The sequence below is a fragment of the Gobio gobio genome (genome assembly GCF_949357685.1).
Source record: "Gobio gobio genome assembly, chromosome: 5".
NCBI lineage: Eukaryota > Metazoa > Chordata > Actinopteri > Cypriniformes > Gobionidae > Gobio > Gobio gobio.
In genome coordinates this window covers 8,375,356-8,389,415 of record NC_137101.1, presented here as the reverse complement: position 1 = coordinate 8,389,415, position 14,060 = coordinate 8,375,356, and the positions used below count along the sequence as shown (strand labels likewise).

Sequence of the window (14,060 nt, the reverse complement as noted above, 5' to 3'; positions counted from 1 at the left end):
CTGCCCCCTGCCGACGGAATGGCAATACACACATTGTAAAAAGTACTGTGGTTGTGCCATTATTATACAGTGACAAATTAATTTTCATATCTTTTCTAGTTGTGTAAAAATAAAAATCTAATTTTATAAAGAATGCTTTTTGCATTCACAAAGAGCAATTTCTAGATGACAAAATATTCTAGAAAAACCATTAAAAAAGTATGACTTTATAACTTTAAATATTATATTTCGATTATATGAATTATTTTTTAATATTTATAATTTTAAATAATTATAATAGTCACATTTTTCCATAAAAACCCTGTATACCAAGTTAGGCTACTTAAAAAAATAGAACTTAATAGAACATGAGAAAAATTTATGAATTAATTAAATAAAGTGAGAAATTATATTTTTACGTTATAAAGATTGCATTTTGCATTCACAAGGTTTTTTTTTCTATTTGACAAAATATTCTAGAAAAAAAAACCATAGGCTATTCATTTATAATTTTTTGAGATTATATTAATTATTATTCTTTTTTCCAGACCTGAAAAAAAAAATCCCTGATATTTCCAGGTTTTATATGACCATAAAAACCCTGTATACAAAGGTAGGCTACATTAAAATAGAAGGATATAGGTAAATAAATAAATAAAATAAAGTGAGAAATAATAGTTTTACGTGACCCCATAGTCATAGATGGCACCAAAACGAAATATTTGACGCATTATCAGCAAGACTTGAAACACATGTTTACGATAGTACACAGACAGACAGAAAGACAGACAAACAAACAAACAAACAGACAGACAGACAGACAGACAGACAAACAAACAAACGGAGTCCTCCTAGCTGTGGCGTAATTGTCTCTCTGAGGGTCTGACTTTCACATTTGCCCTTTTCACAAGTAAATCCTGTGTCTGAAACGAGCTGCACAAATTGAGCGAACGCGTGCGACGCCAAGGAACGCAACGCGCGACACGTCCAGCGGCGCGTATAAACGCGGACCCGCATGTGTGTGGCGTCACACAATTCTAGCCAATCGCAGTTCAGGTTCGCCAAGCCGTTGCGTGTCATGGCGTCCTCCTTGAAGGGGGTTGGGTTCGCTGCTTCATAATAACTGCGATATTGTACATTCCCACGATCGGCTGAGCGGCTATAACGCCTTTAGGACAGTATTGCTCTAGCAATGGGGACAGTGCACGCGCGGGTAAGTGTTTTCCTAAAAATGCAGGGTGAAATATAGATGTTTTACCTGTGACCTCTTGTGCTCAGAATTATTGTGCTGGCTTATTGATTGTTCTGCGTGCTATTGTGTTGTTAAAGAAAGCCGTGCGCCTTTATGTACCTGGCATTGGAAATTATCTATATGCATATGTGCAAAATGTTTGCAATGTTTGTTTTGTAGAGTATGGATTCTTACCCCATGTATAATGGGCGAGATCTGGGCGTCAACCCAGATGATATGGAAATGACGGAGGCGGTGCAAGAAACTAAGAAAGAGGTTTTAGAAAATAAAGATGTAAGTTGTGTTAAACTGATACTTGCTTATTTTAAATTGTTTTTATACTTTTGCAATTATACAACCATGTTTTTTTGGATGTGTGTCATGGTACATGGCGAACATGAATATGCACTTTTCATGTCTGACTTTACCACCCTTTCAAAAAATTACCATAAAACTGCTATTAGATGGTAATGTCATAGTATTTACATTAGGGTGACCATATTTTGATTAGCGAAAACCAGGACACTCGGCCCCGCAATGAGATACTCAAATGATACTCAACGTTTTACTCAAAGATTCCTTATTCATTTCTATACATTTAAAGTATGCCCCCTCTGTATGGATAGAAAATTGTTATTTTAGGGCCAGGACAGGACTTGAAAACAGGACATTTAGTCACCCTAACCATGGTACATCCAAGAATACTATTGTGCATGTCCAAAAACCCGGTATTACCAAAATTTGCAGTCTCACACGATGACATCCCTGTTCTCTTCTAGGTTGTTGTACAGCATGTCAACATTGAAGGGTTGGGCAGAACTAAAGAGGATTACTTGGGCTATGAAATCTCTGATGTCTTCACTGCCAGGAACCTGGTTGAAGTAAGTGAGCTGTCAAGAAGGTCAAAGTGTTTGTTAGGACTGGTTGTTACAGTCAGTGTTGGGGGTAACGCATTACAAGTAACTTGAGTAACGGTATAATATTACTTTTTCCAAGTAACTAGTAAAGTAACGCATTACTTTTCAAATTTACAACAAAATATCTGAGTAACTCTTTCACATTAATTTGACTGACAGCTCTCCTGCCCCCATGTTGAGAAAAATAAGTGCAGATGCGTTGTGTGTAAACATGATGGTTATTGTAGTTCTAGACTAAATGTGAGCATTTATTCATCTCACTTGCACAATAAAGATTCTGTACTCTTCAAAATGAATAAAATCAGTCAAATGCAAAATCAGAGCACTATGCAAACCTCCAATAATTAAATGTTAAATAAAACAACTATTTTTAAGCATAATCTACCTTTATATTTTATTTACCAATGTCTTGCTGCTGACCTTTGATGATGAAAATAACTAGATTTTTGGTTTTTATTGGTAAAACTTTTTTTCTCCTGCATCCTATTCTACCATTATCCAGAATGGCAGCACAGCAGAGCTGCGCCCTCTACTGTTCATGCGTCAATTTGCATTTTTACCTCCGCCTGGGGCTTATTATTTCAATTTTGGTATGAAGAGGTCTTTACCGTTGCACAAAAATATTACTTTATTGTTATAAAAAACAAAAAAACAAGCCCAGCCCAGGTGAGAAAAAGTAACGCAAAAGTCACGTAACGCATTACTTTTCTTAAAAAGTAACTAAGTAACTCAATTAAGGGAGTAACGCAATATTGTAATGCATTACTCAAGTAACTTTCCCCAACACTGGTTACAGTATGAGTAGCGATACACCAAAATTGTTCAAGGTGGATTTTAGTATATGCAACGTATCAGCATTATATGGGCCATAGATATCGGCCATTAAAAAACCCTATTGGTCGATCACCAATTATGAGACAAGATAACAAACCCAGTCTTTCTGCAGGTGATGAGAAAATCCCATGAGGCCAGACAGAGGTTGCTCCGTCTTGGCGTATTCAAAGACGTGGAGGTAGTGATTGACATCTCAGAAGGTACTGCATCCAAAACATCTCCATGCTTCAATTTGGAGTTCAAAATGAAATGGACCTTATGTTTACGGTCAGTAGAAAGTGTCCAGTTTTTCTGGACTGAGCTGTTTAGCCCAGACTTTCGACATTCAAGCAAACTGCTGTGCTGGAGAATATTAACTCGCATCAGCTCATTTACATACTCATAAGGACAGAAAAACCAGTGGGTCAAAAGTCAACCTTTTATTATCACTATATATATGAGAATTGCAATGATAATTTTCCTCTATGATTTTTATTTTCATAGATGAACCTTCTATGCATTACATTCAGCGACAGTGTTGTTGATCAGATGCTGTCTTTCTGATCTCCTCTTTAGGAGCAGACGCTCTGCCAAATGGACTTGATGTTACATTTGAGGTGACTGAGCTTAAACGACTTACAGGCAGTTATAATACCATGGTTGGAAACAATGAAGGCAGTATGGTAAGAACCAATATATACACAAATTACTTTGCATCCTAACCATGTGTGACAACAAACCATCTGTCCACACTGACATCAAAAATACTGCATGAGCACCAGCCAATCATAACATATGTGATATCGATGTGTGAAATGTTCTGTCAATCATCTTGTTAAGACCAGTGTTGTTATTGACGTGTTTTCAGTAAATGAAATCAAGCGTAAAATTAAATGTAGAAATGGTGCCTTGGCAACTGAGTTGAAGTACTAACATGACTAAAACTAAAATTATGTAATTTTGTATAAATAAATATTAAAATGTAAAAGAAAACAAATACAAATGACAAACTAATACTAAAATGATAACTGAAAATATAAAAATAAAAGCTAATTCAAAATTTAAATATTGTTATGGTATATACATAATACTAAAATGGCACTTTTACTCAAATAAGATTTTCATACTATGAATATAATATTTATTATGAATAATATTTATAATAATAATAACATTTACAGTCAGTGTGGAGTATTGTTATATCATCACTAGTGCTGTCAAATTAATCGCATCTAACATAAGTTTGTAAGTGTGTGTGTGTGTATATAATGTTTTTGGAAGAAGTCTCTTATGCTCATCAAGCCTGCATTTATTTGATCAAAAGTACAGAAAAAAACTGTAATATTGTGACTATTATTGCAATTTAAAATTATGGTTTTCTATTTTTATACACTTTAAAATATTATTTATTCCTGTGATCAAAGCTGAATTCTCAGCATCAATACTACAGTCTTCAGTGTCACATAATCCTTCAGAAGTCATTCTAATATGATGATTATCAGTGTTGGAAATATTATTAATGTTGTGCTGCTTAATATTTTTTGGAACCTAGGATCCTTTTTTTTAGCCTGGTCCTACCAGACTCTGGTACATTTCATTTGTACAGAGAGTCCAGCCACTCTCCATTGACAAGCGTTAACTTCCTTGAAGGCGGGAACTCTTTTGAAGTTTAAAACTATTGGATCTGCCCAGAGCCACTCTGGAGCTGCCATAACCAATCACTAACGTTTGGTCGTGACGTATGTCATCTCAAAATAGTGCACGACATCAACGTCATCGTTCTCAGCCACTTCCTCTGTTCGCTGATTGGACCGGTTAAAATTTGACCGGAGAAAACCAGAGAATATACCGCAATCCCAGACGGAGTACTGAAGGAAAATGAAAATTGGGCGGAAGAACGTAGGAGGGCGGAGCCAGGCTAACTTTTTTTTTTGATTCATTGATAAATAAAAAGTTAAAAAGAACAGCGTTTATTCGAAATATTAATCTTATCTGAAAATATAAATCTTTACCATCACTTTTTTTTAAATCAATTTAACACAAATATTAATTTCTTTAAAAAAAAGAAGAAAAATGACTGACCCCAAACTTTTGAACAGTAGAGTATATTGTTACAAAAGTAAATGCTGTGTTTTACTTCTTCTTCATCAAAGAAAAAGAAAAAAAGTATCGTAAGTTATAAAAAAATATTGAGCAGCACATCTGTTTCCATCATTGATAATAAATCAGCATATTAGAATGATTTCTGAAGGATCATGTGACACTGAAGACTGTAGTAATGATGCTGAAAATTCAGCGTTCACAGAAATATTATGTTAGATGTGACTAATTCGCAGAGGTGGACAGTAACTAAGTATATTTACTTGAGTACTGTACTTAAGTACACTTTGAGTATTTGTACTTTCCTTGAGTAGTATTTTTTCTGGAAACTTATGACTTTTACTTCATTACATTTGAAAGACAAATATCTTACTTTTTACTCCATTACATTTCTATCAAGGCCCTCGAAGTAGAAAGTCGTAGCCACTTTGAAAGTCAGTGGATGATTTGTTTTCTTCTTTAAAACTTGATTTTTGTTTTATTTATTTTTTCCAGACAGCCTATCAGTAATCACTCTTGTAGGATCACATGAGGTTAAATGATTTCCAAGTATTTTTTGAACACCAATCAATTGATGGCAAAATAGAAGGCGGCAGTTCCCAGACATAGTGCGCGCAACCATAGTCATACTTAAAAGTTAAAATTCAGAAAAGCAGAAGTGGATATGTCTGAAAAAGTGTGACGACACGAAAGTGCACACAGAAAGCTGCCTCAGAAAGACACCAGACCACAAGTACTGAATTTTAGTCTATTGAAAACTAAAATCTTATTATGGTCAATTTAAACTAGACTAAAACTAAAACAATTCAGATGCCTAAAATGTTATAGTCAAAAGACTGACTAAAACTAAATCCAAATTTGCTGTCAAAATTAACACTGGTATGAAGTATGATTGGTCAAATGATTTTTATAGATTTACCCGCCAAGTTGCCATAGCCTTGTGGATACAGCGCTAACGCATAGGTAACATTCGACAATGATGTTAGTTAGCATGCAAAAACATAGTTGGGCTAATAATGTTAACTGAAGTCCTTTCAGAAATATGTTTTTACATAATCCTGTCATATAAACACAATGTAGAAACCTTTCTTTTCTAGTATGATTTTGACTTTGATAAGAGCTTTGTAACTTTTAAGCAAGTATTTAAATGAGTTCAAGATATGCTAGCATGTCAGATGGAGCATGACTGGCTAAAACCACCATGATGTCACAACGTGCATTTATACAACAATGCAACAATAATAAAATAATGCGTTTACTTTTACTTTTGATACTTAAGTACTTTTAAAAGCAAGTACTTCTGTACTTTTACTTGAGTAAAAATCTATATTTACAACTTTCACTTGTAATGGAGTAATATTTAACATATAGTATTTTTACTTTTACTGAAGTAATGGAGTTGTGTACTTTGTCCACTTCTGCTAATTTGATTTGACAGCACTGATTATCACACTTCCTTGGATTTTCTGTGTAGTTTCATGGTGTGTCATTTGTGTTACTGCATTTGTGTGTTTGTGCCTCTAAAGGTCTTGGGTATTAAACTTCCAAATATCATTGGCCGAGGAGAGAAGCTCACTTTTCAGTTTTCCTATGGAACTAAGGAGACGTCCTACGGCCTGTCCTTCTTTAAACCACAGTCGGGATATTATGAGCGCAAGTATGTTTCCTGCAACAAACATAAAACTTTGTGTGTAATGTTTTGTGCACTTGCACACTTTTTAGCTTTAAGCATAACCGTAATGTTAAATAGATATCAAAAAACTTTGTCTTCTTTGCTTTGTGTAGCTTCACTCTAAACCTGTACAAAGTCACCGGCCAGTTCCCGTGGAGCTCTCTAAAAGAGACGGACAGGGGAGTGTCTACAGAGCTCAGTGTAAGATAATAAATGTAACTAGTGATTTAAAAGCATTGGTTGTACTTAATGATGAAACATATAATGCGATGTCTTGCAGTTCCCTCTGTGGATGACGGATCACACTCTGAAGTGGGAGGGCGTGTGGCGTGAGCTGGGATGTCTGGCCCGCAGCGCCTCCTTTGCTGTGAGAGAGGAGAGCGGCCACACTCTTAAATCCGCCCTTTCTGTAAGCTGCGCTCTTTTGCGTTAAAGTTTTGCCGCCGTGGTTTTAGACTGATTTCATGGATTTCTTGTCTCTTACAAGCACACCATGGTAGTGGACACCAGGAACTCTGCCATTTTGCCCAGAAGAGGTGCCTTACTGCGGATCAACCAGGTGTGTGAACTTGAACATCAGCGCAGAACTTATCAGTAGCTGTTTTGAATTGTCTCACGATGTCCATCACTGGTTAAAACTGTCTGGACAATAGTTGTTCGCTCTGTTGGTTTAGGAGCTGGCAGGATACACGGGCGGAGATGCCAGCTTTCTCAAAGAGGACGTTGAGCTGCAGCTTAACAAACCATTTATCTGGGGATCGGTGCGTAATCTTAAATCACGTATATTGTTATAGTTATAGATATTTCTGCTTTAACCGCCTTAGAAAAGTCTCTCTTTAAAGGACATTTGTGGTATTTGGACATTAGTATTATTAAGTAGGTCTAATGGTTTTCTCTTATAGGTGTTATCTGCATCTTTATGGGGTGGGATGCTCTTTCCTCTTGGGCGTCAGCCTACCTCTATTGCTGACAGGTGTGCGTTTGTTTGTTTGCTTGCTTTTAGGTGGTTGCTCCATTGTTCTTTGAAAGGTTTTAAAGGAACACTGCACTTTTTTTGGTTGAGTTTTAGCGTTTTCGAATCTATTCAGCCGATCTCTGGGTCTGGCGGTAGCACTTTTAGCATAGCTTAGCATAGATCATTGAATCTGATTAGACCGTTAGCATCTCGCTCAAAAATGACCAAATAGTTTCAATATTTTTCCTATTTAATACTTGACTCTTCTGTAGTTACGTCGTGTACTAAGACCAGTGGAAAATGAAGGACTATTGTAAATAAGGACTATTGTAAATAAATTGTAAATAAGTGACGTGTACGTTCCCAGAAGAAAAATTAAGACTACAATGGAGACTTTACATTGTCTGGCTATCACCAGACCAAGCTCAATTTAAGATTGATAGATTCTGGGGATTCTGCTCTGTATTTTCTACTGCACAAGAGGCGTGATCAACAAGCATAATTCAAAAGACTCTGTACGCAATTGGATAGTCCTTCAACCAATCAGACCACAAGAGGCGTGATCAACGCAGGGCTCTCAAGTCTCACGCATTGGGCGTGAGACACACGCATTTCAACCCGTTCACACACTCACACGCCACACCTTGTATTTCTCACGCAGAGAAATTTCCAGTATAATGCCCACCAAGTTGCGCCGCGATTAAGAGGAATCAAGTGAGTTCCACATAGAGTCCAGAAGGCCCTGCCACGCACCAGCCAATCAAATAAAAAATACAGCTACCGAACAGCCAATCAGAAAATAGCATTGCTGTATCCGGGTAAGATTTAGATATTCCCGCAACAACAACGCTTACATTCTGCCACCTACTGGTGGTTTAGTTTAATGTTTTCTTTCCTACATTTCTTGTTTGTTTGTATACTCAAAAATATTTAAAACTATCTCATAACATTTTTCAGTGTAAATGATTTACACTGTCTTTATATTTGATTGGCAACAGCAACTAAAGTGTCTTCTTCTAATGAAATTTATAGATCAAATTTAAGAATATAAAATGAAAGCTGAAGCATAGCCTATATTTAATAAGATTATGGGAAAATGCCCTTCATAAAAGGTAAAAATATCCAAGATATGCAGATTTAAATATGTCAAAGCTGATTGAACACTGGTGAGACTATTGCTTCAGAATAAATTATATTTACAACACAGTAAATTCTGAAAAAATATATATATTCCAAATTATTATGGATTATCAATTTGCCTCTTCCCTGACATCTTTGAAATAGAGAAATGCAAGAATTAATACTATACACACGCACACACACACACATACACAAACACAAACATACACAGAAATGTTGAATTAAATAAAAAAAATATTATTTATTTATACAAATTTTTCAAATCAGAACCTCGTCCCCACCCAAACCCCTGCTGCCGTCGCCAAAACTCAATTCAAAACTTGTGAGCCCTGTCAACGTGTGATCTGTCATTGTGTTAAACCCGTCAATTGCGCGCCAGGTGGATAAGCCAGTCTGTGATTGGTTCTGGCAAAAGTGTAACAGTAGCAGAAGAAATGAATGTACAGGTTTACAGACTGAGTTGTAGGGCGAAATCAAATTGCCGGCAGATCAGGCTGGGTTTACCCAGTCTAGACTTTACAGGGAGTTCATAAAGAGTGACACTGATATACAGAATAACTCACTTTGGAGTGACTTTGTGCTTTGTAATTTTGTAGACCTTTTTCATGCTCCCAGCAACATTACACACTAAAGACATTTTAAAATGTAAAAAAAGTTTAAGACATGTCAACCAGCCTGAACATGTCAAAGGCAGAGAGCCATCTCTCATTGGCTGATTGGTGCTTTCAGCAGCTTTAAAGCTAGAGAGCTTATGTTTATAGTATTTTATAAATTACATTGTACATGTGTGTTTTCTGGCAGGTTCTACCTGGGCGGCCCAACCAGTGTGAGAGGTTTCGGCATGTACAGTATAGGACCTCAGAGTGAAGGTACAGGTGATCACAGCATACACATTTTTGTGTATAAATATAATTTTTTTGGTGTACCGTATAATTTTTTTTTTCTGATTTGATATCTTACATGATCAGGTGATTATCTGGGTGGGGAAGCGTATTGGGCCGGTGGGCTTCACCTGTACACACCCCTCCCCTTCCGCTCAAACAAGGGCGGTCTCGCTGACCTCTTCAGAACACACTTCTTCCTTAATGCTGGAAACCTTTGCAACCTCAACTACGGTCAGTAGTCATTTGCTGGAAGTTTGTCATTTTTTTAGTCTCAGAAAAATGTTATTAGTTTTAAGTGCAGTTGTCTGTTGCAAGGCTATTATTGTTAACTAACATGAAAAATAAAAAAGTACATCAAAATATCAATAAAATCTATACCTATTAATAGTAATTCAAATAACACTGAGATTGAATAATTTTGTCCACATGGTGGCGCTAATGTTGCATTGAAACTTCAGTATGACACTTTCAAGTTAGAGACTACAGTGGGCAGTGTATTATGAAAACTTCATGTGGTGTGAATCAAGCTGTTTATCCCTTCACAGTAGTGTTACCCTGACATTCTGCATTGTGTTTGTGTAGGAGAGGGACCACGCGCACATCTGCAGAAGTTAGCGGAGTGTATCCGTTGGTCTTACGGCGCTGGAATAATTCTACGCCTGGGAAACATTGCTAGGCTTGAACTCAATTACTGCTTCCCCATGGGTGTTCAAAGCGGAGACAGGTACATATACACATCCACTGAATCATAGTCATGCATAAAGGTAGGGTAGACAATGCTTTTCATAAACACCTTTTGTTATACTAGTTGAAACTCTCTTGATAGCAATCAATAATAGAAGTGGTCTAGATATAAAAAAAAATTACATATATCTTCTGTGAAAGTCTCAGGGCCAAAAATGTTTTGTCTAATTATTGCATTGGGCCCAAATGCAATGATAGGATGTCCTATCTGCCTGTCAACATATGTATTTCCATATCTCCGCGCACCCTGCTCGCGCAGACCGCAAACAAACAGCAGCCGCCTTTTACAATTCCTCCTGAACGCCATGTCGAAATTAAAAGCTGGCAACCTGTGATGTTCTACTCGTGCTCGGACTCAAAAATATCTTCACAGTGGTATCAAGATGAGATGGTGTAGCCAGGCTATGTCTGTGTCATTATTCCAACATTATGTTCATAACTTATGAACTAAAAAGTTATGAAATCAAAAAGTTTAATACCTCAGAAAAATGAACTTTCCTCTCAGTCAACATTAGCCTGGTGTGAGCGTGGCGCGCGCTCTACAGTTGTGGAGGCGCGCGCGCTGTATATTACATCACAGAAAGACGTACATTCAAAGTAATCGGATCAGGTCGTTTACATGGTGGAAGTTTTCGTTTGATCGGTTCATGAAAAGGTTTATTCCACCCCTCTCAAACCGATTACAATTTCATTTGGTTTGGGCATTTTTATTACGACTGAGGTGTTTATATGGAGCATTTTCATTCGGATTGGACTTTTAATTACAGTGCTCCATGTAAACGCACCTAATTGTTTTCTCACTCTCATGTGATTCCAAATTCAACATGAAATTGACAAGAAATGCGTTTACTTTTGCCACACAATTTTAGCAAAATAGTTTATCAGGATGTTGAAGCACACAAAAAAGTGCTCGTCTCAGAATCAATATAGTTTTCATTTCCCCAACATTTAAAGCTACACTATGTAACTTTTCCGTCCACTAGAGGTCGCCTGTTCAAAACAAAGGAGTAGTTTGATGACGCCACGTTTGAGCGCAGAATCTTGGGACATGTGGTCTTCACCTCACAGCCGGTGGAAATCAGTCAGGATAGGACTCGGGCAGAAATCATGTTCATGGATGCGATTATTAACATTACTGTAGTCTGAAGCAGAGCAGGACCGAGTGTTGTGGAGCTGAGCAAGGCCGCAGGAGCGATTGAAGAGCGGGACTGTTATTATGGCATAGTCGCCGGCGGGACTTTTATTATGACACGGTTGCCGGCGCCACTTCCTCTTTTCCAGTCATGAGTGAGGTAACGCAACTCTGTTTATCATATTAGATATATCTGAGTGTGTTGAAAAGGAAGTTATGACGTTCGGTCGGCGGCTGCTATGACACTTGTTCACACTGCAGTGAGAGTAAAGTGTTTCACTGAATAAAATCGGAAACCGGGGGTGACGCAGATATGAGGCAATCGACAGGCGACTCCCTCACACGCATAGCTCACACGTCCCGGTTCCTCGGTTAAAGTAGCAATTTCTCATGATTTACAAATTGTTGGAAACATTTGGGATATTCTAAGTACTCAACTGAACAAAATATATAACACTGGCCCAGTGGTTTCTGGATATTTTACTGCAAAAATCCTACATAGTTCACCTTTAATAACAGCCTCTTTGCAAAGCATTATAAGCATTGATTTGAATACTAAATGATTTTTCGTTCCCTGACAGGATATGTGACGGTGTGCAGTTTGGAGCAGGCATCCGTTTCCTGTGATCTCCTCAACCGCTGTCCTACTGTTGCAGCAGGGATTTGTGGGATAAGCGCATACGACTTTTGTAGTGTTTTTGGACGTTAAACACTAATTGAGGGATCCCTGCATGCACACTCTAAGGATGCACTTTGTTTTTGTACCTTTAAGACAAAAAAAAGTGGTTTTCCTGTATACAGTGGGGAGAACAAGTATTTGATACACTGCCGATTTTGCAGGTTTGCCCACTTTCAAAGCATGTAGAAGTCTGTCATTTTTATCAGAGGTACACTTCAAAATGCAGAAAATCACATTGTATGATTTTTAAGTAATTAATTTGCATTTTATTGCATGACATAAGTTTTTGATACATCAGAAAAGCAGAGCTGTAACCCATCCCAGCCTTGTGCAGGTCTACAATTTGACCCCTGATGTCCTTACACAGCTCTCTGGTCTTGGCCATTGTGGAGAGGTTGGAGTCCGTTTGATTGAGTGTGTGGACAGGTGTCATGCAATAAAATGCAAATTAATTATTTAAAGATCATACAATGTGATTTTGTGGATTTTTGTTTTAGATTCCGTCTCGCACAGTTCCTTATGAGTATCTATGATAAAAATGACAGACCTCTACATGCTTTGTAAGTAGGAAAACCTGCAAAATCGGCAGTGTATTCTTCTCCCCACTGTACCTCTCTCACTGTTTGAGTCCAGTGTTTAGTGAACAAAGATGTATGAAACCTTATCCAGTCTGCAAGGAGACTTCAGGTGCTAAAAGAGTTAGGCTTTTACAGTTGTTTCCAATGAGGCGAGCTTTAGAGATTATTCATGATCGAGCTGTTAAACCTGTGATTCAGTTCAAATCCACACCACCGTCCACCCTTATGTGTGCTTTGTTAGTCAGTTCAGTCATGCCAAACTAGATCATTGAATTGGTTCAAACTGACCTCACCGAATGAGTAGTGAGTCGAAGTCCCCTTCCTGAAATCCACCAGCAGTGCTTTATTATTAGGACACTTTTTATTATCGTTTGAACTTTAAATGTATGTTATAATGTGCACAAAAAAAATAAACCTTTTTGTTCCCTAATGTATTTGCCCTGATTTTGTGATCATTTTAAAAAAGCACTAAATATTTTATTACATTAAATGGCTGAAAGTTGTCAAACACAACAGACATCTATCTTGTTACAATGTGGTTTTAGTCCCTGGAGTGCCAAAACACACACACATCTGAACAGTTTTTTTTTCTGTCCATCAAAGGTGACTGGCAGGTCACAGCTTGAAATCTGTCAGGGAAAAATAAACAGAAATGTGTCCAAATATCTGACCTTGAGGCAGTGGTGTAAAGTATTTGAGTAAATGTAATTAGTTACTGTCCTTAAGTATGTTTTTGGCGACTTTGTAGTTTGACTGAGTATCAAAGATATTAGCAACTTTTACTCTCTTCTTGACTATATTTTTGAATATGTACTTTTTACTCCAATATGCAACTACTCGTTACATTTTGCATGGCACCTAACCTTTTACTGCAGCAGTTTATTATACAAAAGAAGCGACCTGTTAATGGGTGGGATATATTAGGCAGCAAGTGAACATTTTCTCCTCGAAGTTGATGTGTTAGAAGCAGGAAAAAATGGGCAAGGGTAAGGATTTGAGCGAGTTTGACAAGGGCCAAATTGTGATGGCTAGACAACTGGGTCAGAGCATCTCCAAAACCGCAGCGCTTGTGGTCAGTATCTCTCAAAAGTGGTCCAAGGAAGGAACCAATGACAAGGTCATGGGCGGCCAAGTCTCAGTGATGCACGTGGGGAGCGAAGGCTGGCCCATGCGGTCCGATCAAACAGACGAGCTGCTGTAGCTCAAATTGCTCAAGAAGTTAATGCTGGTTCTGAT

At 37.5% G+C, this 14,060-nt stretch overlaps 1 protein-coding gene across 5 annotated transcripts; it reads left to right on the top strand.

Annotated features, from left to right (window-relative positions):
* Positions 1-797: 797 nt before the first annotated feature.
* samm50l (sorting and assembly machinery component 50 homolog, like) lies at positions 798-13,257 on the top strand. 5 transcript variants are annotated; one of them, XR_013816581.1, is made up of 16 exons: positions 798-1,192; positions 1,391-1,504; positions 1,990-2,091; positions 3,074-3,161; positions 3,517-3,623; positions 6,567-6,697; positions 6,826-6,913; positions 6,993-7,121; positions 7,200-7,271; positions 7,387-7,473; positions 7,615-7,685; positions 9,609-9,676; positions 9,776-9,922; positions 10,274-10,415; positions 12,149-12,367; positions 12,836-13,253. XR_013816581.1 is itself a non-coding variant. In XM_079817927.1 (15 exons), exons 1-15 carry the CDS (start codon positions 1,172-1,174, stop codon positions 12,192-12,194), a joined length of 1,413 nt encoding a protein of 470 aa, XP_079674053.1. In that variant the 5' UTR covers positions 798-1,171; the 3' UTR covers positions 12,195-13,257. The 5 variants fall into 5 exon arrangements, 2 of the variants coding, with proteins under 2 accessions (XP_079674053.1, XP_079674054.1); XR_013816582.1 differs by having other exon boundaries at positions 12,149-12,454; positions 12,709-13,253; XR_013816583.1 differs by having other exon boundaries at positions 12,149-12,454; positions 12,673-13,253.
* Positions 13,258-14,060: the final 803 nt, after the last annotated feature.